This window comes from Cimex lectularius, unplaced genomic scaffold (assembly GCF_000648675.2).
Source record: "Cimex lectularius strain Harlan isolate CLEC.00 unplaced genomic scaffold, Clec_2.1 scaffold249, whole genome shotgun sequence".
NCBI lineage: Eukaryota > Metazoa > Arthropoda > Insecta > Hemiptera > Cimicidae > Cimex > Cimex lectularius.
This window is the reverse complement of record NW_019392808.1, coordinates 424,190-450,912: the sequence shown is the minus strand read 5'-3', so window position 1 is coordinate 450,912 and position 26,723 is coordinate 424,190. Positions and strand designations below refer to the sequence as shown.

The 26,723-nt window shown below is 33.4% G+C and overlaps 1 protein-coding gene across 2 annotated transcripts in view; it reads left to right on the top strand.

Moving 5' to 3' along the window:
• Positions 1–26,723, top strand: part of LOC106668994 (serine/threonine-protein kinase SIK2) — a 157,976-nt gene that overhangs the window by 65,913 nt on the left and 65,340 nt on the right. The window contains exons 2-3 of one of the 2 annotated variants that reach the window (XM_014398225.2): positions 1,358–1,474; positions 13,780–13,843. In XM_014398225.2, coding sequence (XP_014253711.1) covers positions 1,358–1,474; positions 13,780–13,843 — 181 coding nt within the window. Of the gene's footprint in view, positions 1–1,357; positions 1,475–13,779; positions 13,844–26,723 lie in introns of those variants that run through there. The other variant, XM_014398226.2, reaches the window with a different exon arrangement.

Genomic DNA, 26,723 nt, shown 5'->3' with positions numbered 1-26,723 from the left:
TCTCAAGCAACTCTGATCCTGTCGTTTCCACTCGATACCGTCAAGAAGACCACACAATAGAATTTAAGGCAGAAAAATCCTCTTTCAGCAAAAAGGTCGCTCCTCCAGTTTACTTGGATAGTCTCAATCTCCCAAAAGTATCTATGGGTAACTACCGACTTTACATTCACAAACGTTTGGCATTGAATCCCCCGACTAAAACGTGAAGAACGTCACGATGGAAGGTTCTTTCTAGATTTTTTGATATGGACTTACGGACAGAAAACGTGGGTTCAACCAAACATTCCAATATCCGAGAAGATAATGTACATGGAGGTATCGTCCACCGAATATTGGCTGTTACGTAGTAACAGTCATAGTTTAATAAATCAATATATTATATAATAACATGCGGCTAGAAAATGTGGTTTGGTTACAAACTATAAGAGCCCTAATGGAGGTCTAATAAAGGCTTGGCAATTACGTAATAAAAACGAATTGATGGCAACACCTCCAATACTACCAACAACTTCAATGTCTTCCGCATCCAAACTGCCCAGTCCTTGATCATAAGAAAACGCCTCGTTGTTTTATTTTAAATGCCTAACAAAACTACCCATATAGCCGTAAATGTTGCTTTGGTCCAAGATGTAATTCGCAAGTTTCATTTAAAAAAACCTTCCAACCATCATAAATCCTAAAATCCAGAAACCTGATGAATTCCGTCAAACCCTCCTCGCCGACCATACAGGCGATGGGTGCGGGATCTCCTATCCAGCGACAGCCACATTGATGGAGACACCGGTCGTGTTTTATGTTGAATATTTAAAAAAAGATGAAATTTTTGTTTATTAAATTAAAAAACCTGGTCTTTAAATTTATAATCTTTTTTAGTGAAGAATAAATTCTTGTTCTTCATAGACAGAATAAGATGAGTTCTTTAAATTTACTAAACTGTTATAGATTCAACATGTTTTACGAAGTTCCATATTATTCACATTTTTACAGTCCAAAGTCACAACAATTTTAGATTAATATAATTTTTTTATGATAGGAAATACTAAAAAAGTTGTGCAGTTTAGTATTGGGAAAACCTAAAATTTGACTTAGATATTTAAAGTGCAATTTAATTGTTGATCAATTTTAAATTCGTGATTTATGTAGGATGAAAGAGCAAAAATCGGCCGACCGGATGCAGTTGGTAATAAGATGATGTTTGGCTAATTGGTCGAGTATGTTAATTAAGAATACAAAAATTACATGCTTAGTAAAAAGAGATTTTGTTTTTTATACATTTTCTTGTTATACGTTTTACATTGAAAAATATATTTAATCAAATTATTCTGTTATATTTATGGTTGTTTTGTTTCTGTTTCAGGTAGCGATTAAAATTATAGACAAATCACAACTCGATCCCGTCAACTTGCAGAAAGTATACAGGGAAGTAGATATAATGAAACAGCTAGATCATCCCCACATAATTAAGCTTTTCCAGGTGAGAATTATATATATTCTAAGTAGATTTTTACTTTAGGTAGAGCAGCGGCGTATTTAGCCGAAAGTCGTGGGTTCGAATACCGCCTGTGACACCGATTTTTCATTTCGAAAAAATGTGTATAATTAATGATTTATACAATTAAGCATTAGCTGATAAAATAATTAAAAGATAGTATTAATCTAGATCACACAAGTGAATCGTACACAGTCCCGCTAATGTAGTACAATCGTTAATAAAAAGTGTTTCTATATGAAGCCGCGATTTGCTTACAATTGGAATAAAACAGGGAGTCGCAATGAGAAGATAGTGGCATGGGCGATCGAAGTCACGGTAGCTCAAGTGGTAGAGCATCGGCGTATTTAGTCAGAAGTCGTGGGTTCGAATCCCGCCTATGACGCAGATTTTTCATTTCGAAAAAATTATGTGTAATTAATTGAGTATATAGATTTTTGTTTTTAATTTTGTTATCTGCTTGAGAAATGTTCGTCGGAAAGACTAGTTTTTTATCCATTTTATCAATGCTGACAATAGGGACAAACAATCTAGAGGGTTATTAGCTCTTCGGCGGAGTACGGCTGATTGGCCCCATTGTGAAGCTTCGTTAAAAACCGAGTCAATTTGACCGGTCCGTTGTTAGTTGGACTTGTGACGCAAGTGGGCTAATTCCTGTTGTTACTCCGGAGGTTAAATCAAACGGTTGATTGAGAATATCCGCCGTGAGCGTCGGTGAGGAGATCCGGTCCTTGCCCGTTTCCAACTTCATTTGCTTTGGTAGTCTACATGAAATTTGGTTTCTAGATTTTCACATGATGAAGACAGATATGCGCTGACGTCTATGAAAATAACACGTTGTAGATCTATCTTGTGGTCACGTTTAGAAAAATTAAACAACATTTGTACTATATACAATTTTTATTAATTCAACCCACCGACAACGGTTGGAATAAAAAACTGGCTATCTGAGTTAATTCACAAAGGATCAAGTTTAAACCTTGAAGTGTGAAATAAAATTCTCTTTTTTAAATGTATTTATTCATTTATTTTCTACATGAACCATTCATTATTTATTAAATTTAATTTAAAATTAATTATGATTGTGCTGGGTGTTCGGCTACTCGTGTTACAAAGTTGATTCAACATTCAAAATGGGAGCAAAAAGTCCTAATTGCCTATGGCCCGAATCTCAGCAGTTTCGGAGTTACTCCACTTTTTCTGATTTTTGAAGGTTTCACGACCTTGCTTCAATGATAACACCAAAACCAAAAGGTTGTGGACAAACCCGTTGATACCATTGAAAACCACGTTAAATTTCCAATATGATGTGATCTATACTAAACTTGTAAACGTTCGTGAAATAAGCGTTTTAGTAGTAAGAACTTTGAAAAAAAAATTGTTGTTTCAAAGTTGATGAAAAACATGCTTTGGTGATTTTAATCTACTATTTCCAAACTTAGAAACCTGCAAATTTCAGCAAACGTACTCCATTTAATATCATTTTTAGTGATGCAACCCCTCACATAACAAAATAAAATTTAGATTTTACTTTAGTATCTTACAATTAAGGTTTTCAGTCGAGATAAAAAAGTCAATGGCACGAGCGGGATTCGAACCCACGATCTTTGGCTTAATATGCCGCTGCTCTACCAGATCCACTCGGACACCAACTTCCCATCTCTATCACACCTTTTTGAATTTTCCCTCCTTTTTGCCATTTTTCAAATGTCGTGTAATCTGTTTGATTCTCGGCGACAAATGAAATAGCCACGGAGAGTGAAGGTATACTTCATTTTAAACTTATTAAATTCACTAGTTTCGAGGTCCGCTTGACCAATTAATATCTTACAATTAATTAAGGTTTTCAGTTGAGATAAAAAAGTCAATGGCACGAGCGGGCAGCTCAAGTGGTAGAGCGGCGGTGTATCAAGCCGAAGAAATTTTTTATCTCAACTGAAAACCTTAATTAATTGTAAGGTATTAATTGGTCAAGTGGACCACGAAACTAGTGAATTTAATTTTACTTTAGATTATACTAAGATTTTTTTCAAGCCAGTTGATGAAGTTTGTCTCAAACAGTTTCCTCATACATTGATTAACTTCTTTTACGTAATATACTAGATCTGAGGGTAGAGTTAATTAAAGCGCCAGCATTAAAGCAGAGAAACTAACGGCAGAACTACTAAATGCTGCAGGTGTGAGGACTATCACATTAGCAGAACTGCGCACTCCAGAGGCATATCTGTAGGCTCGGGACTGCGGGAAACAAGCCTGTGCAGATACTCCAGGAACGTCTCCTCCGAAATCCTATGCACGCTCAGATTCCTAGAGAGAGAGAAAAACCACGGCCTGAAGGCTTACGAGAGCTCTTAACAAAGCTGTGGGATCTAATATAAATCCTTAAACTTATCGAAGAGTAAGAATTACCTTTTGAAAAGATGAACAAACGTACTCAACTCACTTCATTTCTGTAAACCAATGTTGGTCTCGGTGAGTAAGAGGCTGTTTCCTTTTGTCCTTAAACATCATACAATATCGAAACTTATTCCTAACAATATAAAATTTAAAAGCGCGTCTCTTGTGATATCGTTACATAAAGAGTAATTTTTGCACTTAAAAATTGCATCATATCAAATCTCATAGATTTGAGAAAGAATTAAGCTTTAGTAGGCTTATATTTGAAATGTTCTGTTTTCTATAAATATAATATTTAATAAGCACGCTATATAACAGGATTTTTAGTCTTTTAAATTTAATAAGGTTAAAAAACAAAACACGATGGTTAGTATGAATCGCAGGTGGACTTTGATGGTTTTACCTTGCTAAGAGTGAATTGTTGCACTTCAACTCAACCTTGTGATATTGTGAATCCTTAGCATGCAAATCGTACATTTCTTTGTTCAATTCTGGGTGACGGTCGTTTGTTTTATCTCTCTAGGGTTTTTGAACGGTTTGTGTTTTCTGTATGCTAATTTTGCATGGCAGATATGCTCGGAAAAACAATTGATTTGCATTTAGTCTAACCTTCTATATCAATGTGCTGTTTCTGTGTAAAAAAATGTTTCAGAATTTTGTATGTTATTTGTCTCCCGTCTTTTTTGTTAATAAACACAAGTAGTTTTTGTGATACTCCAAGATGGATATTTTTTCTTTTTTCCATGGATACCAGTTCCCTCCTGAGCACTGCAGCTGTACAGCTTATTGTACTTTATCCCCGGCTCCATTTTTTGGGGGGCTCGCAACACAACTGTGAATTTGAGCCCCCAGTGTGCCCGTGTTCTTCCATCGAAGAAACTCATTTTTGAAGGGGGTTGGGACCAAATTCAGGGTCGCTGAGATCCGATTCCGCCGTTTCCATTGATGAGTGCCGTGTCAATTTCTTTCAATTGCGGCCACCGGTCCCCTTAGGCGTCAGAAAAAAGTCCGGAGGCGACGTGAAGCTCGAACCCACGACAGCGGGATCTATTAGCCGAGAGTCTGACGCCTTAACCACGCGGCAACCCCCCCCCCAAAGATGGATATACATTGTTGTTGCGTTGTTTGTTTTTTATTGAAATTTGCGGACAACTCTTGATTTATGAATACGATTTTGAATCGTAAACAGAGACTACCATCAGGAGAGTTCTATTGTTTATCGCTGTTAATAAACGGGGGAATTCCTTTCCCAGACATTAGGCTTACGTAGATAGATACATTATCGGTTGGCGTGAAGCCGAGGCGTCTGGCAAGGAAAAGCCCCGCTAGACTAATCGGACACAAGAACGATCAGAAAGCGTTGAAAAACAAGTCAATTAATTTAAAAAAATACTTAGGTTTTTTACGTTTGTTTTCGTTACGGGCTAACGATCGAGGTGCAATTTCCCCGAGTATTTTTACTTTTTGGGGGAAATTTTTTTGAAATCTTGGTTTATTTTATAGCCTCTTTTTAAACTGTTAAACTGGGTCAGTGCAGCAAGGTGAAATAGATCACAATTTGAAGGAAATTGATGGAAGTGATGATAACCACCTAAATTGGCCATTCAGATTTTATGTCATCTTCAGCTGAACGAGTTTTCTTACTTACTGGAACAATTTAGGATATGACTGGGGTAATATCAGCATTAGAAATGTGAGTGCCACTCTCAACACGACAGACAAGAATGACACATCTACACGGAAAACAAACACTTTGCGCCCTGAAGATGATCTCAATAACGATCGAAACGTTGGCCCGATAAAGTAAATGTTTTTCTAAAATGTAAATCACACCAGACCGCATCTCACGACCTCGAAATAATAATTAGAATTATAATGGATCCTGTCTAAATGTTATTGCGTTTTATTGTTGTGGGTCAGGGTATAACAAGTAAGAACGAACCTATTTTTTCCCTAGAGTTATTTTGTTGGAATTTATTTTGATGTATGCTCGAGCAACTGCAGTTTTATGTCATCCTGGTCCTCCTATTTTTGCTTTATCCGTTAGGTCAGACGCACGTTTCTGATTTTCGCCATTCTCTCTCTCCTCTCTCACTCTCTCTCTCCCTCTCCCTCTCTCTCTTTCTCTCTCTTTCTCTCTCTTTCTCTCTCTCCCTCCCTCCCTCTCCCTCTTTCTCCCTCCCTCTCCCACACCCTCTCTCTCTTCNTATATCTGCATGTTCCCTGAAATCTAATTCCCCTTGGCTAATTTAAATTGTAGAAAGGTTAATATACTGGAGTTAACTTAGATTTATCACTATAGCGAAGTTCAAGCAATCTGATATGCCGTATAATTGAGTGAACACGAATTTATACGATCATTCATAATTTATTCCTTCTAATGTAATAATTACGGTGTTTAGCGAAAACCCGAATTTCTCATTGAAATCATTACAGATCACGGTGTGTTAATCCTTCTGTAAATCGGAAATAAGCGTGCTTTGCTGAACACATCTTGTTGGCTACGGTTTGGGATTATAAAAATCTTATTATAGACCTTATATATTAGTTTAATTAGTTTTAAAATTTTATCAATTATAGTGTCAATAGGTAAATTAAATAAAAGAAAAAGACACCTGAACTACTTTCAATGTGTGGTTTTGGGCAGATTTGGAATGGTGATTATTCAAGTTCAAAATGTTTCGTTCCACAGGATAAAGAGTTGGATTTCCTTTTCAACAATATTTCTTTTATCCTCCCGAACGCCTGATTGCCTTCGTTCGAGAAAAGTTGAATTTCCCATAGCCCGCGACCATTCTTGAGAAGAAAAACAGCCTTTCTTCTTTACCTTCGAACTCTGTTGGAAGTTGTTGTTAAATTTCGGTTTGATTGCGCTTTTTTCTCGTCTCGTGCAATATTTTTGTAATTGTACATCATGACATCAAATATGCTTTGTATAAAGAAAAGCACTTAATAAAGGATAAATATTCTTATGATGTATTGTATTTTTTATAAGTTTTAAGATACTCTTTTGCTGACAACTAACAAAGAGAGGATACAGACATGAAATTACCAATTTTAGCGAAGATTTTTTTTTAGTGATACGAGGTAGAATATTAAGCTTGAGCCCGAGAGTTTTTGTCACTGGTATGTCAGGAGCTAAGAAATAATATAATGATTTAAAATATAAAAAAAGCATTAATTTGAAATCAAATTTTAGTTTCTTCTTTTGTTTTACATAAAATTCAAGGTTGTATTTCAGTATTTCAGTCGGTTCGGTTATATCTATACGTAGGATAATAAAATAATCTGTCAGACTGAATTACATCAGATTATATCAGCTAAACAATTACAAAACCCAAAAGACGATTCCATAATATATAATATATAATATATAATAATATCTTTAAAGCAGCTATTAAATAGGATTTTTATCGCAGTAAAAAATTAACATTTGTTGAGTAGATTTGTTGGGAGTAGTATTTGCCTCACCGATGTGTGTTCCACTAAAAAGTTCGTTACACTACTGGATTTGCTCAAAGTTAAAGGTTATTACGATCTGTAGAATTCTTACTGTCGCTTCGAATATTTTATTTTACATATCCATTTATAATTTATTTACAAATATTGGCGATTACGTGTAGGTTCTAAATCCCAGCAAAACTTCTGTAGATCAGAGGCATTGTTTCAAAGTCATCACAATCTACGAATATCAACCTTCTTCTGGCATAGAACTAGCCTTCGTAAATAAATCATAACCGGAGATATAAAATAAAACGTTTGCATCTTTCCTGGTGTTGTGTTATCGCGGAAATTGGATTAAATCCTGAGGTTTTACGAATTTTTAAGTATAACACTGGGCGTCGTAGGAAAAAATGCCCCTGGCTCATCTAGCCAAAAAATCTATATTTTTGTTTGCTAAAAGATTTCCTGTTTTAGGGCTTTAAAGGGTGCTTAAAACGAATCCTGATATGTTCTTGTTATTGCTTTTGTACATTTTTTAATCTGATTTAATACGATTCTGTACATTNATATCGGCAGGCATAGGATGTGAAATTCCCGTGTCTGGCCATTATGGCATTGTATACTTAAGTACAACATTTTTGCTTCGTCACCGGCTAAACATGAAGTCGAGCTGTGTGCGAAAACGTCTATTTTTATCTGTATTTAATGTGATGTTATCCAACTGTATGTATGACTTGAACACATCACTTTTAACTATTAAAAAATCAATGTTTTGTTTTTTATTTTATTCGTTGCAACTCTTCCTTGGACAAATTTAACACTAGTAGCACAAAATTCTGACAACCACAGAACTTTTTGATATGGAGCTATCGCTCCAAAAAAACCCTCACGATAAACTATCTCTTACGGAATAAAAGCATCTAAATTTGTATTTTTATTTGTAACAGCAAAGATCAAAAAATCACTAAAATTACTTTCAAAACACTGTAGACAAAACGTTGACTACCAAAAGTATGTAGTCAACCATCTTAGAAGTGAGCACGACATGCAAACTTTTCAACAACAAGATTTTATTTTTGTAAGAAAAGACGAAAATTTCATAGCTTCATAAATCAAATTCTTCGAAATAGAATAACATTTGAAGTATGTATATTACCATGTTTAGAAAACGGTATAAAACGAGATATGTAGATTCATAAAAATTGGAAAAGAGGTAAATGAAAAAATTAAAATTGCAAACCCGACCCGACGATATCCTTGCGATCGGTAACGACCAGCTTTCCGATTTATTAACCCGCAGAACCCACGACTAAACTCTCATTCACTTAAAAAAATATTTTTTCCTAGTAAATTTATAAATCACGGGGCACGGGAAAAATCAATTTTTAAACGGTTATATCAAAAATCACCAGCCAGAATACCTTGACTACGACTATTTTAAATCGGCCGAAATCATAAAAATTCAGGTAGGTTACGAAGAGAAATCTAACAGATGGCAAAATAAAAAAATCTAATAATTAAATAAGTTATTTAATATTATGTGTCTTTCAGTATGTGTTATGTACAATTAATATTGACAAATTGAGTATGAAATTTTATGACAGACGTTTAAAATTCGATAAAAAGTTGTAGAAAAAGCAGAAAGAAATTTTAAACTTACTTAAAGTTTAAACTTTAAACCCAATTATACAGACATGTTTAAATTGTAAAAGAAATGCCTAAGAATTTTTTAAATTAATTGTAATCAGTTTCACAAGAAGTGCAACGGCATATTTAGCCAAAATAGCCAAAGGAATGAAAAATGTATAAAGCCTGATATACAATTTTATTAACGAACCTTTTATTTATGAGTATATTTGAAAATTTTACTCAAACAACAGTGTTTAGATTAGTCGTGTTTGTTGGTAAAATTATATGTTTATTTGTAATCATTCGGGCTATTACCCATTTTTGTAGATGACTTTAAATGTAGTAAAAATAGTTTTAATGAGTAAAGGCATTTGAGTCGAAGCGTTTTTAATAGTTCGAAAATAATAAAACGAAAGCAAGCCGTAGGTTATCTTATTACGTCGGAGCTTATCGGTCGGGGGCAATAAGGAGAGAAAAGCTTTCCAGGGTCAAGCTTTATGAACTAATCCATCTCGAGTGTTTGGTCCGGTGTGGCTTTGCAATTATTCCCTATCCGGACCGTAACGAACAGTTAGTTACTTTACAGATAAATTAAACATTTTGCAATTTTCGTTTGAAGCCGTCGAAAACTGTAAAGTTAACAGGCACGCGATACATGAAGCGAGATTCATCATATGCTAATCACTCATTGTTTTATGCTTGTACATCGTTATTGCTGGTCAGATAACGATCTTATTTCAATTCTGCTCTGAAAAGCTCGTGAGTTCATCTAAAGATCATATGGTAAAAGCGTGTGCTCATGAAAAAGAATTCGTTTCTTAGAACGTTCATGTATTCTAATTTCATTCTCACTACATAATTTCAATTCATTTAAACTGTTCTCGCATGTAAACAAAATTAACATAGTAGTAATAAAAATTTCTACATGTAATACACAAGTCTTTACCGTAATTATAAAATGCATTCCTTATTTTACTCGAATATCTTATGAAGAAAGCCTACGGCATCATATTGTTTTATTTCAACCCTTCTAGACTTGAACTAGTTCACGTAAAATACGCCAAAGCAAGAGTATTATTCCCTGATTGTCATTAAAATTCCTTTCCTTTTAAGACGAATACCATGAGATGAAATTCGTTAAAGGGTTCTTACCAAATTATTAAGTCTGTAAACGAATTGTTAAGGGTTTTTTGTGAAATGTTTGGATAATTTAAAAAAAAATCTCATTTAATAAAATATATACACTACTAATTTCACTAGTTTCGTGGTCCGCTTGACCAATTGATATCTTTCAATTAATTAAGGTTTTTAATTGAGATAAAAAAGTCAGTGTCACGAGCGGCATTCGAACCCACGATCTTCGGTTAAATACGCCGCTGCTCTACCAGTTGAGCTATCGTGACCTCTATCCCCTCGGACACTAACTTCCCATCTCAACCCCACCTTTTTGAATATGCTTTCCTTTTTGCCATTTTTCAACTTTTAATTTTTTTTGCTTTTTCACTAAAGCTCTCCGTGGGGGGACTTTTTGGGGGATCTGACCCGGGGTTGAGATGGGAGGTTAGTGTCCCAGTGGATCGAAGTCACGATAGCTCAAGTGGTAGAGCAACGGCGTATCTAGCCGAAGATCGTGGGTTCGAATCCCGCTCGTGGCACTGACTTTTTATCTCAACTAGAAACTTTAATTAATTGAACGATATATACACAACAATAAATCGTAAATTTTGTTAAAAAGAAATAAATATCCGTACATTTACACAGCTTAAAACACATTTTAAAATATATCTTAGTGGGATTAGAAAAAATAATTAATCAACGCCACCTATAAGAAACAATTCTTTAAGCATCCCACAAATATAAACTTTACCCTTTTTCAATCACTTTTAATTTTTTAAATTAAATCACTGCAAGTAATTTTTACTACGACTTGACATGAAAATATCCTGCAAACATCACAAAACACAGGCACTGAATAGACTACATTCGCATAAATATGGAAAGAAATCTACAAACTGAAAGATCTATTTAACAAATATTAAAACCTCCACTGAAGTTCACGGGCACTATAGAAAACCTGCGAAATAAATAAAAAAGACGAAAAAAATTGTAAAAATAAAAACAACACACTTAACACTAAAAATTCAATAACAACAGTCTTTACTTCAAAACACTACATAACATAAAAAACGGACCAGCGATCACAAATACCTACCGGAACAATAAAAAAACAGCACTTAATAGGCCAAAGGCTGGTAAATAAAGACAAACGCCTCCAAACCTACCCCACCCTCATGATCTTGTAAAAAGACTTGACTTCACAAAAAATCACACAGACCCAACGCTGAAGATGGCGAAATGCCGAAACATAGGCGTAGAACAGACTACAGCGTGGATGGATAGAGAGAAAAAATGATCGGTTATTTGCCCTGCCCACAAATCCATACCAGAAATTTCTCTTCTTTTTCAATCTCGATAATTTTTAATAGTTAAAAATAAATTATTGAAGATAATTATAACTACGGCTTACCATGAAACGACACTACAAGGCTAGACATATTTTTTATTCATCATTATAAAGTGATACCGGTACATGCTTATCAATTAACATTGTTGAATGAATTCATATTAATCATAAATAAATTTCATCAGAAATACTGTGCGAGAATGAGCGGACCCAACAATTTCGTGTTTTTCCTTTCATACCTTTGGGATTTTATTCATTTCCAAATTTAAAACCTTACAGACAATATTATATGATTGACTCTTTTTCAGATACATTTATTTTTAGGTCAGTAATATAGAATATGTAGTAAACTTTACGTGTTATAAAATTGAAATTTTACATGTATACATTTTGTTATTCTAATATATAATACTGTTGTATGTTGCAATTAAGCTTTCAGATCAGGGAGAGCAAATCATAAATCATCATTTATTACAATTTCACTAGTTTCGTTGCCCGCTTGACCAATTAATATCTTTCAATTAATTAAGGTTTTTAGTTGAGATAAAAAGTCAGTGTCACGAGCGGGATTCGAACCCACGACCTTCGGCTAGATAGCCGCTACTCGACCACTTGAGCTGTCGTGACTTCGATCCACTCGGACACTAACTTCCCATTTCAACCCTACCTTTTGAATTTTCCCTTCTTTTTGCCATTTTTCAAATTCGTGTAATGGCGACGGATTTATTATAATGTTACTTGTTTAGTTATTTATTTTTATTATACTAATATTTGTACAAATAAAAAATTGGCTTTAAACATTTTTGCCGGGAGTGTAAAGAGTTTAGAATAAATGAAAAGAAATATAAAATAAGAAATTATGATTATAAATAATTTATTCAAAATTTATTATTCAATCAGTGTAGAATATCAAGCTTCCAACTGGTCATTATAGACGTTAAGAGTCATTACAAAACTGTTCAAGCTTATGTTTCCCAAAAAAAAAATCGTCCATGTTTTCATAAATGTTTATTTTTAAAAACTAGTATACAACATAATTTTGAAATTTGATCGCTAATTGTATCAGAGATGATGTACTTGGGTAATGTCAACAGTGCAATTTGAAAAAAATTCCTCGAATATAGTTCGCAGTAGTTTTTGTTTTATGTTCTGAAGAACTTTTGACCTTTGGGTTTGTTTTTATGAGTTTAATGCTATGTTTGATGTTCGTTTAAATGTAATATTACTGTGCGTCTGTTAGTACATCCAAAATTAAATATTCATAATTTAGAAAAAAGAAGTTATATTATGTGTTTGGGATTTATTGAACCCTGAAACACTAGAGCTTTCAGTGTTAATTTGTCCGTTCTCAAAAAGCTCGGATTTATCAATTTCAAATTTAATATATATGTTCAAATTTTAAGCTTTTTACAGCCCGTTGCTTCAAATCCACAAAGGCTTCCTGAAAAAGGAAATACATAATGGATGCTGAACGTTATAAACGATCTTAATCCTGATTCATTCGTTTGAAATAATGAATCCTTTAGAATGATAGAAGTACGTTTTCCTATTGAGCTTTGATTAGCGGAGAGGATACGTTCAGCTAAGGAAATCTAGGGGGAGACAGACGCTAGGTTAGACATGACTTACTTGTGTTAAATAACTTATTATGTACAAATTTGCCCATTTTAAATGTTTAAAAAAATGTGAACCTGTTTGTAGTTTTATTTATAAGAAACACAACAGACTTCCTGTCAATAAATCAGTCGAAATTTTCAATAAATAAACCAACTAATTTCCAATTCATGTAAGCTCCTACACCACCGGGACCGAGCGGAACCATCATCCATGAACTACTAGCCATCCATTAGGTACTGCCTTATAAAATATTCAGGGGCTGTGTCGAATCGTGTTGACTTGAAGCCAAAATGCGTCTCAGTAAAGAGAAACACCTATACCCAAAGGTCATATGTGATCAAGTTGTGGACATTTTCGGTTTTCCAGTCTGTATTTCAATTTAAAAAAAATAGAAACTTCTAAAAAGGCTAAGATTTGTTATTATAATTTTTTCCCTTTTATTTAAAGTCGGTACAATATATATTTTTACTTAACGAGAGGATGTTTGAATGAAATGTTGCTTTTGTTCTCCTTAACAAAGGAACATTGTTCTTCGGCAACAAAGGATCTCTTTAGATGTAAGACAGTTCTTGGGGTGCGCTTCAAGTGAACGGAAAACAGTTAAATTGTTGTATCGTTTAAAATTAACTAGCCGGTATGACATGTACTGCAAACTTTACAATGATATAAATAACTTGTACTGATTTAAAAATGATTTCGAACTGAATCGTAAGCAATGTGTTTTTTCTTTTATTTTCAGGTCATGGAGACGAAAAACATGATCTACATAGTTTCGGAGTATGCTAGTCAAGGTGAAATATTCGGTAAGTTTAAAAATTTCAATTTTCACATTCAATTATATTAATCAGAGAGTCGAAGGAATTTTAGCGAACGAAAATAAAGACTGATTGCTCGAAAATAATCAGGAGTCTAAAAATAATCTCGCCTATACGAGAATCGGAAGATCGCAAGTAAGAAACTCTGACGCACATAGGATTTGGAAAGTGAGTCCGTTTTTAATTTGACTAATAGTGGCTGAAAAAAATTCCACAGGTTATTTCTTATATTTTTTAGATATACTTGACAACTTAAATTATATCAAAAGTATATTTATCAACGGGTTTACTTATTTTTTATTACAATTAAAATTCAAAATATATATTTACGGTTCTACCTTTTCCTTTCTTGAACTGTTTATAATTTTACTGAACTCTATTTTTGTATATGTCCCAACCTATTTTCTTATTCATAGCATATCGAAAAACAGTTTACAGTATTTTGATGAATTGATTATTTAACGTACATTCACTATTTATTTTCTATATTAGTATGATAGAATTTTTAAAAATGTAAAAAAAGTTTTTTCAGGTTGGATCAATTTTATAACTAAAACCTTGTTTGTACAGAATGAAACTGGTCCGATGAGATTCCGAGCTTTAAAAGTGCTTCAAATAATTTTCTGAAAGTTGTGAATCGAGCGTTCTGATCTACCTTGTCTGAAACGTGTAACTCGCCATGCTTCACGTTGTTGGAAAATTCTCTTCTTTTATGCAAATCTGTGTCAAAAAAATACCTTTCAATCTAAAATTTAGTCTGTCAACTACCTCATACAAGATGAGTATGATCGGTGTGTAAAGTTTCTTAATGGCTTTGAACACCTCTTTTTTAAGAGAAACTCGCTTCTTTGGAAAAGTTCCTACCTTTCCTTTCCATTCCTTTTCATTATATTTAACCGATCTTTCTTCATCTTGCAAGTAATAATTGACTAATAATCGTAGCTCACAATATTTAAGAAAAACATCAAGGAATGTAAAAATGTATTTCGATGTAAAAAGAAAAAAAAAGTGTAAAATTTTGTCACAAATTTAGACTGTTGCCAAAAATTAACGAATTGTTATTTTTTGGAAAACCCTTGGTTATAATATACCGAATACATTTCGAGAAAATGTTACCGAAAAATAACAACTTTTTGGCCTCTCTATCAATAAATAAATGCCCTCGAATAGCTAAAATAAGTAAAATTTTATAGTTTAATTCTTAAGCAGAAGTAACAACTCTCTTAAAAATGAATTGCATTTAAAAATTAAAATACATGGAGAAGGGGTTAAAAAAGGGTATAGAAAAAATCACCCCCTCCCCGAAAATCGGTTGCTACCCCCTTAAATCCGCGTTAAAAGAAAATATAATTAGCGGTTTGAAATTTTTAAAAAATTAAATTGTAATAAAACAACATTAAACACTAACAACGTGATGTTAATAGGTAACATTTAACTTATTTTTAATTCCTAAGTTCCAGTACAGACTTCTGTCAACCGCAATATTGCCATGTACTGTTCAATCAGTTCGTTCTTAGCATTTGTAAAATAAGTGAACAATAGTTTTAATAAATTGTTTAACATCTTAGTCCAGGGCAGTTTCAGAACATATTCTTTGAAATCGAACTGAAAATTGTAGTTCTTGTTAATGAAACAACATAATTAAACCATTTTTTCACCTGCCAAAAATGGCAACATTGGGTTATTAAATTATTTTTAAATATTTTAAGAAACAATTTTACCAACATTTTTATTCGATTATAATATTTATTTATAACTTCAATTATTTATTATTCTTTTTACAATTGAGAATGAGAAGTTTTGTGTGATCAGTTGGATGCAGTGATAGAGAATATACAATTTTGAATTTTATTTTGTCTGAGGAAACAAAATAGAAACGGAGTTTAATAACTGAATTAAGTTATGTAAAAGCTGTATGTAATGTAAGCTCAAAATTGCAGCAAATTGCATTTTAGATACAGAAATATGTTTAAATATTTGAACACATAACAAATTATGGCTTATCATCCTTTTTTGAACCTTTTACATAATGTAAATTTTAACTATTTGATATACGAGTTTAAATTTACCAGTTTGTCTTTAATTTATCTATATTAGTGCTTAATGCTCAGAAACAGCAAGAAACCCGTTGATCCTCAGAATATCCTGAATCAGATCTGTCGACACATTTATATCCCAAAACGTCTTTCAAACAACGCTCGCGTGCATCAAATAAAGATAAATTGCTTTTAAAGGAGATTGACTCCCGACTTTAAAATGCATCGGGTTGAATATTACATTGTTCGGCAAGGAATTTTCAATTAAACTGTTAACTTTATTGGATAATTGCTTTACATTTTGTAATGAAATCATTTAATTTTTTTCTATAATGGAATAGTGGGAAATTTCCGAGCCATTATCTTTGACATTTTATTTTTGCTTTTATCAAACATTTGCAACTCCAACTTCTAAAGTAGCAAAGGACCTTCGTGATCCGTGTGTAAAGCGTGCAACTTCACGAACTTGAAGATCAAGTTTAACTCGTTAAAAAACTCTAGGTTAATTGCAATTTAGCAATATCACCTGGTTTTCCTTACCCACAATAAATTACTGTATGAACTGTCATATATGCAACAATAACCGAAATTTAATTAATTAATCAATACATTTCTCAACAAAAAAAATAAAATAACACCACCAAAATAACTCAATAAATGTTAAAATGCCACCACGTTTACATTGTCGAATTTCATTTTAAAAGAACCAAGTTAAGAGGGGAAATTTAAAAAAACAAAACAAAGTGTGCAACTCACAAACTTGAAGATCAAGTTTCACTCGTTAAAAAAGCTCTTGTTTAATTGCAATTTAGCAATATCACCTGGATTTCCTTACCCACATTAAATTACTGTATGAACTGTCATATATGCAAATAATAACCGAAATTTAATTAATTAATCAATACATTTCTTTAAAAAAAAGACATACACCAAATTAACTCAATAAATGTTAAAATGCCACCACGTTTACATTGTCGAATTTCATTTTAAAAGAACCAAGTTAAGAGGGGAAATTTAAAAAAACAAAACAAAGTGTGCAACTCACAAACTTGAAGATCAAGTTTCACTCGTTAAAAAAGCTCTTGTTTAATTGCAATTTAGCAATATCACCTGGATTTCCTTACCCACATTAAATTACTGTATGAACTGTCATATATGCAAATAATAACCGAAATTTAATTAATTAATCAATACATTTCTTTAAAAAAAAGACATACACCAAATTAATTCAATAAATGTTAAAATGCCACCACGTTTACATTGTCGAATTTCATTTTAAAAGAACCAAGTTAAGAGGGGAAATTTAAAAAAACAAAACAAAGTGTGCAACTCACAAACTTGAAGATCAAGTTTCACTCGTTAAAAAAGCTCTTGTTTAATTGCAATTTAGCAATATCACCTGGATTTCCTTACCCACATTAAATTACTGTATGAACTGTCATATATGCAAATAATAACCGAAATTTAATTAATTAATCAATACATTTCTTAAAAAAAAAGACATACACCAAATTAATTCAATAAATGTTAAAATGCGACCACGTTTACATTGTCGAATTTCATTTTAAAAGAACCAAGCTAAGAGGGGAAATTAAAAAACAAAAAACAAAGTGTGCAACTCACAAACTTGAAGATCAAGTTTCACACGTTAAAAAAACACTAGGTTAATTGCAATTTAGCAATATCACCTGGATTTCCTTACCCACAATAAATTACTGTATGAACTGTTATATATGCAAATAATAACCGACATTTAATTAATTAATAAATACATTTCTTTAAAAAATACATACACGAAAATTAATTCAATAAATGCCACCACGTTTACATTGTCGAATTTCATTTTAAAAGAACCAAGTTAAGAGGGGAAATAAAAATAAAAAAAAACAGCAGTTTCTTTTTATCAGCAATCGTGCATTTTTAGCAGCATTGCTGGCTTTTAAAGTATGTACTAGAAACTCACCTACAAAAGAGTTGCTCTCCAATGAGCCGCTCGATAATGTCCCACAGGGGACCAGCAAACCCTCAAACATTTATGCTTCCATTCTTCCACGATTTCCTCCTGAAATTGGCAATATATTAACAAAAACAAAATGAAATTGTTAAACAGCGTATCAGATGAGGAGGAGGAGCAGTCATGTAATATGAATTTTTTGCAATTGAAACTAACGAAAATAAAATAAATATAAAAGATAATATTACAATAACTTTTAATGCTACATGATGGTTTATTTATTTACTTGTTATTCATAAGCACAGCATAAAAATTAAAACGTTTAACAATAATCAGGTTTAATCGTGAGATAGCTCCTTTTGGCCTGCGTGGTGATGAACCTCTCAATTGGTCATTATTGGTCAGTTTGGCCTGGCAGTCCAACCCAGTGAAGATAGACTTACGACCAAATTACAAATTTCGTTATCATACATAAGTGTAAGTTTTTGGAAACCAGCGAGAAAGCACTTTTCCCTTAAATAATACAAAGTATCAATCCTTCTAAAGAGGACATCTCTGCATAAATTTATAAAAAGATACCATGTACCACAGGCGATAACAATGAACGACTCGGCGGTAATGACAGCGTAAGATAATTTGGCGGATATTATCTGGTATCTGCTGAGTTTTCTACCAGTTGATGACACGCCTTCAATATGATCACCATTGATTCTCCACTCCGTTTCCGCATTATGGTATCTTCCACCAGATAAAAGCCCATGACTAAGGATAGCGTCCACATACGACCACGATATGTCTAATTTGACAACATCGTCTAATGTTTATAGAAACACATATAACTATCACTAATTTTATTTGACAAATTTTTAAACTATCATTAAAATACACATTGCGAGTGATCTGTCTAATTAATTCCTATTCGAACGGTGTTTATCCTAAACTTAGCACCACTCTGAAAGAAATTGAACATTCCATTTGGAATATTTTTTTTCCATATGGAATATTTTGTCAAATGGAAATGTTGGGAACTGACTCTCAGGAACGGACTATTGGGCGATGTGGAAAAGTTTAAAACATTTTTAACAGAATAAAACTTTTTAGAATTGAACACTCTTTAAAAAAAAAATTAAATTTTAAGTGTACTAGCAGGATGATTGTACATTTCTCTTCATAATATGGAAAAGTTGAAAACATTTTCCTCTCCTGCCAGAATGAATAATTTTTGGTATTTTCCTTTTATTTGTACTGATGTTATGCCATCATGTGAAATGATCGGAATTCCTGTCAATGAAATGGAAAATATAGAAAAAAATCGGGAGGATAGGTTTTATTTTGTTTATTTATTATTTTATTTATTTATTTTTTTTTAAAGGGCCAGAAGGGTGGTGGCAATCGAACCCACGACCGCGGGGTCTTTCCCGCTCACCCCTTGGCTATTAAAAAATACTCAAACTCAAAAGACTGATTACTTTTTATTGTAATGTGAACTTGAACAATTAGGAAACATTTTGGCAGGAATGTAGGCAAAATTACTGTCAAATAGCGTCGAAATAATTTATAGAACGAAGAAGAAATGAATATTTGGGCATTATTAATAATATAAAACAAAAACAGAAAACAGGTCAGACATGAAAGGGGAAAATTTCTTTTACAAGAAATTGCAAATGCGGAACTAGGTCACCACAAAAATCGCTTTCATGCATATTTGATTATGTTTGATGTTGCATTACTATTTACTTTTTCAAAGAGTTGAAAAGTCTCATACGAAATACATGCAAGAGATTCATATTTATTTAAATTGCAAAATATTTTTATGTAAAACGTGAAAAAATAGAAATCTGGTGAAATTAGGGTGATAAAAATAATTTCCAAGTCTTGATGAAGGAGATATGTTAGGGAAAGAACTGAGGAGTTTTCTTTCTTTCAAAAATCCCTGATTTTTTATATACATATATAATATTAACGCTGATATTCACGCCAAGAAATGAATATTTGTGAAATTTGAGAATTGCATACTAGTGGACTGTTAAGGCAATAGGAATTTTATATGCGGAACGATGTGATTTATGAACATGGAAAAACGGATTGCGACTAGCTTGTCTTGAACTTTGTAATATTGTTAGCCGTTCGGGACGATTTTGTTTTCTCATGTTATAGGTCACCACAGGGATAGATTAATGGGTTTCATATGGGATCACAATAAGGGCTTAAAAAATAAATTATCTTTGGACGCTTTGGCGATAGTGCAATACGATGACCTGGCGGTTCTCTTTCTACAGAATTGGAATAGATATTTCTTCTGATGTAGGTTTGGTAAATGTACGCACATCCATGCACTATCAACAAAACTCATATTCAGGTTAAACTTTCGTCTTACATAATTTCAGCTGCAGTTCTGTATTTTCTTAGCTAAAATGTCCCCAAGGGTTATCAAAACTGCGCAGTTTTTTTAAAATTATTTTATTTATTTGCATTGTCCTGAACGCTCATCCACAGTTTTGGAGATGTCTATAAAACCTAATTGACCTATGACGGAACTTTACCCTTTCACATCTATAGGATAAGTGGACTGTTGACAAAATCAATGCAGACCCAACACTGCAAATCGCAAAATGTCAAAACGCGTCAAATTTCAGTTCAACACTCGCAGACAACATAGAGAAATCTCACAGTAAAAGGAAGTTAGGAATGTTGATGATACAAAATAAATAGCGCAACACAATTTAAAAAAAAAGATATTTGGCACATGAATAGAAGTCAAGAAAATGAATGTGGGGAAAGTTAATTTAACTTATACTTTATTTATACAAAACGATTAGCACAATTTGTTTACATTTATTTACAAATTTACATCGTATATTTTTACGTTCAAAAGTGCAAATTCAAAAGGGTTCCCCAGAAAATACAATTAAGCTGGAAATATCTTATTTTTAATTTATAAGGGAAATTTTATGCGAAAAGATACGTCCTAACCATTAATTGTGAATTATTTATCCACACTGTAATTAGTTGTAACTGGTAGGCTGGGATGGCTAAAATTTTAAGTAAAACGAAACCCCTTTGACGTTTCCAATTACCCTGGTTTTACTTTTCCTCCGCATCCTGGTGTAGGCTATTTTATAGGAAGGAGCATTAGAGTAATTCCAGCGGGAACCCCTTCAATGGGTTGGGTTGTCTGGAGAAAAAAGGGAGGGGGTTGTGGTCGACTGGGTTGAACGAATCGATGCTTGAAACCTAGCACCACTGAACCTCTCCCATTTCTACGGCACGTGGGTTCTGAAGCAACCGGTTCATCTATGATATTTAACATGTTTTAGTCAGTGAGTGTTCTTATGAAGGAAAAATAAATATGACCTGTTTACAACTGAACATGTGTGCAACTGAAAAACAAAATATTCCCGGTTTAAATGCCAAAATACAGTTTACTTTCGGCATTTTATTTTATTAATTAGAAAACAATGATTCTATGAAGTTATATATTTATTTTAATAAAAAAACATACTAAATAGCTGTCTCCAGTATGTATCCATAAGAAAAATATTATTAAAAAACAAAAGGATTTGAAATTCCAAATTGGGAATTACTAATAATGCACAAAGTAAAGCTTCATTATTCACGCTAGGCTATCCAAGTGAAACAGAACAAATATGTTGTAAAAACGAAGAGATGTTATTATTTGAATTGTGATGTTTGGAAAAAAACAACACAGTTAATTTATGTTTGGTGTCGCTTTAATACAATATCGTGTAAATTGGAATTTATAAACTAACAAGGAAGAATATAAAAGCGACACAATTTCGCCCCAATTAGAAATAAAAAAACATCCAGACCAAACAAAAGTGTCTTAAAGTACAGAATTTAATGTGGGGTTATGAAATTTTATAAACATCCATTAATCTAGAAGAAAATCTATCCATTAAATTGATAAATAACTTAAATTCATGCAGTTGTAATAATGAAAAATATAAATAATAACAAAAATTCCAAAACGACTACGTTAACATCACATTGAACATCATGAATTGAACTGCTGATTATTTTCTTGATTGAACAAATTACGTAATTAATTAAGGTTTTTAGTTGAGATAAAAAAGTGTCAACCCCACCTTATCTCTACTAAAAACCTTAATTAATTGAAAGATATTAATTGGTCAAGCGGACCACGAAACTAGTGAATTTTATAAGTTTAAATGAAGTATACCTTCACTAAAGCTCTCCGTGGCCATTTTAATTGACGCCGAGAATTAAATAGATTACACGACATTTGAAAAATGGCAAAAAGGAGGGAAAATTCAAAAGGTGGGGTTGAGGTGGGAAGTTAGTGTCCGAGTGGATCGAGGTCACGATAGCTCAAGTGGTCGAGTAGCGGCGTATCTAGCCGAAGGTCGTGAGATCGAATCCCGCTCGTGACACTAACTTTTTATCTCAACTAAAAACCTTAATTAATTGAAAGATGTTAATTGGTCAAGCGGACCACGGAACTAGTGAATTTAAAAACTCCGTAATTTTGTAACACGTTGGAATTGTTCCCAAGAGCGTCGCATCGGGTCGGAATGCTTTACTCTTTTCAAACCTTTTAATTAGCATAGCCATCTTTTAAGATAAAAAGTGGGGGCGTCGGTGGCGGCAACGGTTTAGGCGTTAACACGGCGATCATCACTGTAAGGTAAAGGTCCCGGGTTCGAATCCAGCGGCCCTGCATTCAAACCCGACATACTTACCTCGCAGTTGAAATACCCTCGTTAAAAAAAAATGTGAATTTATTTCGTACTGTAAAGCAATGAAATCTACAAGATTTGTCAGAAAAGAAATAAAGAGTGTATTGGTAGCAATTCGGTGTGATTCACTCAGTTGGTTTTCTGATGATCAGGAAATAACTTGAACGGGTATATGTGGTTCCGGCTGAAAATGTACTCAATGAACCGCAAAAATTGCCTCTAGCAGCATGACACATTGGGATACACATCCCTGATCAAGCGTAGCATCGCCTTAGGATGCCACTTATGTCAGATAAGTAAGACAAAAGCAAGTGTGAGAGGGAATAGATGCGTAAATTTTTAGGAAAGAGCGAGTGAGTGTGTGTGTCAGAGAGAGTAAGAGAATGAATTACTGTTTCTTTAAAAAATCGAGAAGAGGTAAAGACAAGAAGGAAAGAAGTAGCGAAAAATAGATTTATGGAGAGGGTGAGTGAGAGAGTGACGGAGAGCGTGAAAGTTACATGAGGAGAGGTAGAGGAAAAACAGATAGATAGGTAGATAGATGAGAGGGAGGGAGAGAGAGAGAGAGAGAGAGAGAGAGAGAGAGAGAGAGAGAGAGAGAGAATATATGGATATATCTAAAAATATTACATAACAATGTAATAAAAGATAAAACAATATAAAAACTACAAAAAAAAACAATTTTTTAAAAATTTTTCTTTCTTTATTTACTTTTATTTTTTCGTTTTTAATTAATTAATTTTTGCTCTATTTTTTAATGTTGAATTTAATTGCTGAACAGATAATTTTGTAAGAGGTAACTGTATATTTCGTTTTTAAATGTTTGTGAGTTTTTTATGGTTTTAATAACAGTGAGGAGGGAGTTCCACAATTTGCAGAAATTGCTTTCTTATTCTTTCTTAATTCGAATGGCAGCATATTCTTATGTACTTTTAGTTAATACAGGGCGTGATGCATTTTATTTGCCATGTTACTCACTTGCAAGCTCTATAAAAGAGTTTTACTAAATGTAACACCCAAACACTTCACAGAATCGACATAAGGCACGTCAGTTGCAAGTACTCAATGATTTATTACCCAAGGTGTTAAAATACGGGGACTATCTATGACCATCGCTTTCATTTTTTGTGAGTTCAATGACAATTTCTTGCTTGCAGCCCATTAACAAATACTTTCAACATCCCAGTTCACCTTCCTAATACCATCTTCTGATTCAGAAGGTGACACATGGAAGTAAACCTGGAGGTCATCCGCGTACATTAAATATTTACTATATCTAATAGAAACAAATATGTGTCTGCGTAGATGGAAAATAAGAGAGGATCTAATACATAACTCTGTGGAACTCCGGAGTTAACAGGTTCCCACGAGGACGTTTCTCCATTCGTTCCATCACAGCTTGTTTTCTTTCTGTGAGATATGATTCAAACCTCTTCAAAGCAGTTCAGTACAGAAAACTTCAATTGCTTTAACATAAGTAAACAGTGATTCACCGTGTCAAAGGCTTTTGAAAAGTCAAATAAAACTGAGTCCTTCACCATGGTGTGTAAGCTTCTTATTTGGTAATTCTGTTTTTTCTTCATATTTTTAGCCTGGTACATATTTTTCATTATCTCTTTTTTAAGTACATAATACTTTCATATGTGGTTTTGCCTTTAGTTTTCTATACGTGTTGTCGATTTAGGCTTGAATGATATTTATCTCATAATTTTATTTTTCAATTTTTTTTAGCTGAAAATAAACATATCAAATATTTTCTTTGAGATTTGACGGCTCCCTCTTTTGATTGAGTATTCTTTTGTTAATTTCTGTTCTTTCTGTTTATTTTTCTTTATTTGTTATTTAAAGAAGTGGACTTTTATTCTAAAAGAGTGCACCCCAAAATTAAAATAAGTTGATTGTATTTGCCTTGTTATGACACGTCTATTTTGGACGAAGGCGGCGATTCGGCCGCCCACAGCACGAAGCAGCTTTAACCGGTTGGGCGTAGATCGATAACTTGTGTGTAGAGTAAGCTCAAGTCCGTCCTTCCCCCTTCGCTTCGCCGCCACCCCAGACCTAAATCTCGTTGCCCGTTAATTCAAACTTTATTTTATTTTCTTCTCGCTTCTTCCCCAAATGTTAGGACTTCATTAAGTCCATTTCGCCGCACAATTGCATTGTTTCTTCCGCTTTCCTCCCCTTTGTGCGGCCAATTTCAGCCCTTGAAAATGAGGGCTATTTATTATTTAGTTCTTATTTATGAGGTGAAGGCGTATACCGTAACTTGCTGAACTTACAGAACTGTTAACGCGATAATGTATTTTATCTAAATTTTAAAAAAATTAAAAAATATGACATTTTCATAAAAAAATTAAATTTGTTTAATAAACTTCACATTATCGCTTAACATTACCAACTTCTAACAAATCTAAAAAGATTCATGAATAATAGGGTTTTATGGAACAATGGTCTACTCAAGAGAAATGACCGTAAACACATAATAAGGCGTCAGGGTTATAAGTAAAGTGAGGCAAGAGACTGACCTCATTGTTGTCAGACGCGAATATTACATTCCATTTAAGTGAATCCGCCTTACAGGAAAACGAACTACTGACGTGTTATCGTCCCTTCATCATCAACATCTGTTTGATCAACGTATTTTGCTTTTAAGCCATATCTATTAAACAGTTATATAGGTCTATCATCTGGAACATGTCTCAAAGTCCGAAAAACTGCATAGTTCTGCCAAAGGCAAAGTACGGGCTTTTTTCCAAGAACAGATCTCTGCAAATCTCCTTTGACTCAGTTCGCCTTGATGTACAACTGCTTACGGTCAATAGACATTTTACAAATACATGCAATTTTAATGCCCTTACTATAATCTCCTCCATAGTCATTATTTTACTATTGGCTAATAAGAATTTTTCTACTTTGGCTTTTTGAATGTGAACTCACTAGTGTATAAATTTGTTTTGAGATTTCCTCATGTGGTCTGCGGGGTTATAAATTATTTGTTTCATAATTGCCTATCATCCTGGTTTGCCTATCCAAGCTGATTTCTGTTGTGCAGATGCGTTTCGGTTTCACAAATCAGCGAAGATAGGCGGACCAGGATGATAAGTACTGTCAGACAATGGGTATCTCCCCATATTTCCGTTTATCCGTTTAACTATTAGTTTATTCTCCCCATATTTACTTCTTGCAGATAATAATTCTATGGTATCCTGCGGTAAAATTAAATGGCCCGTGATGACCTAACTGCGGCCAAATGTCTAGCAACTAGCCGAGCCACAAACGTAGGATCCAAAATCGTTGTAAATAATGAATTTTAATTAGGATCCGGTTGAGATTGAGATTAGATCGTCGGCGGTGGCCGTAACGGTAGGCGGTGATACAGCGCTCATCACTGCCAACAGCTCTGGATTCGAACCCGACATATTCTTTTCAAAAACACGTCTCCCCGAGGGTTCATATAATCTCATAAACCATCTTAAAAAAATATAAATAAAATCCGGTTGAGATGTTCCAAAAAAGCAAATATTACACCCTGAAACGAGCTTGATGGGCCTAATCGACCATTTAAATAACAAGGCCGGTTAAACATGGTCATATTTATAATTTTATGGATATATACTTTATCTAATATATTATTCATGATTCTACGAGATTATTCATCTAGCCACCAACTAATAATATCCGATTATTTGAACGCTCTCATTTGTCACATTTTTTGTCTTCATGCATTTGTCTACGGATTTTCTAATAAAGTACAGCAGTTTGATTAAAATTGATCACTTCTGTTCAGCCTGCCCTCTCTGCTGGTCAGAGGTAGTTGGGTTAATGAACTTGCTAACAAAAACACTCCAGACAATATATCAACCATCAGAACAAATCGATTTAATGTGATTTCAACCAGTCTTCTTTGAACATTTCACCTACTGTCGAAAATTTCGATTTTAATTTTTTTTCAAAATTTCGAAGACTTTTGACTTATTGAAACCAGAGCTATAATTGATATAATAAAGATGCACACAGCTAATTTGACTAAACCAGATGGATTTTCACCACAAACTTAGACTTAGAAAGCATAATAGACTTATCAAGGATAAATAAAACTTTTTTTGCTTCTCTTTTCGTTGAATATTTTTTATCTAGATTGTAAAAAGTTTTTAAGCTTT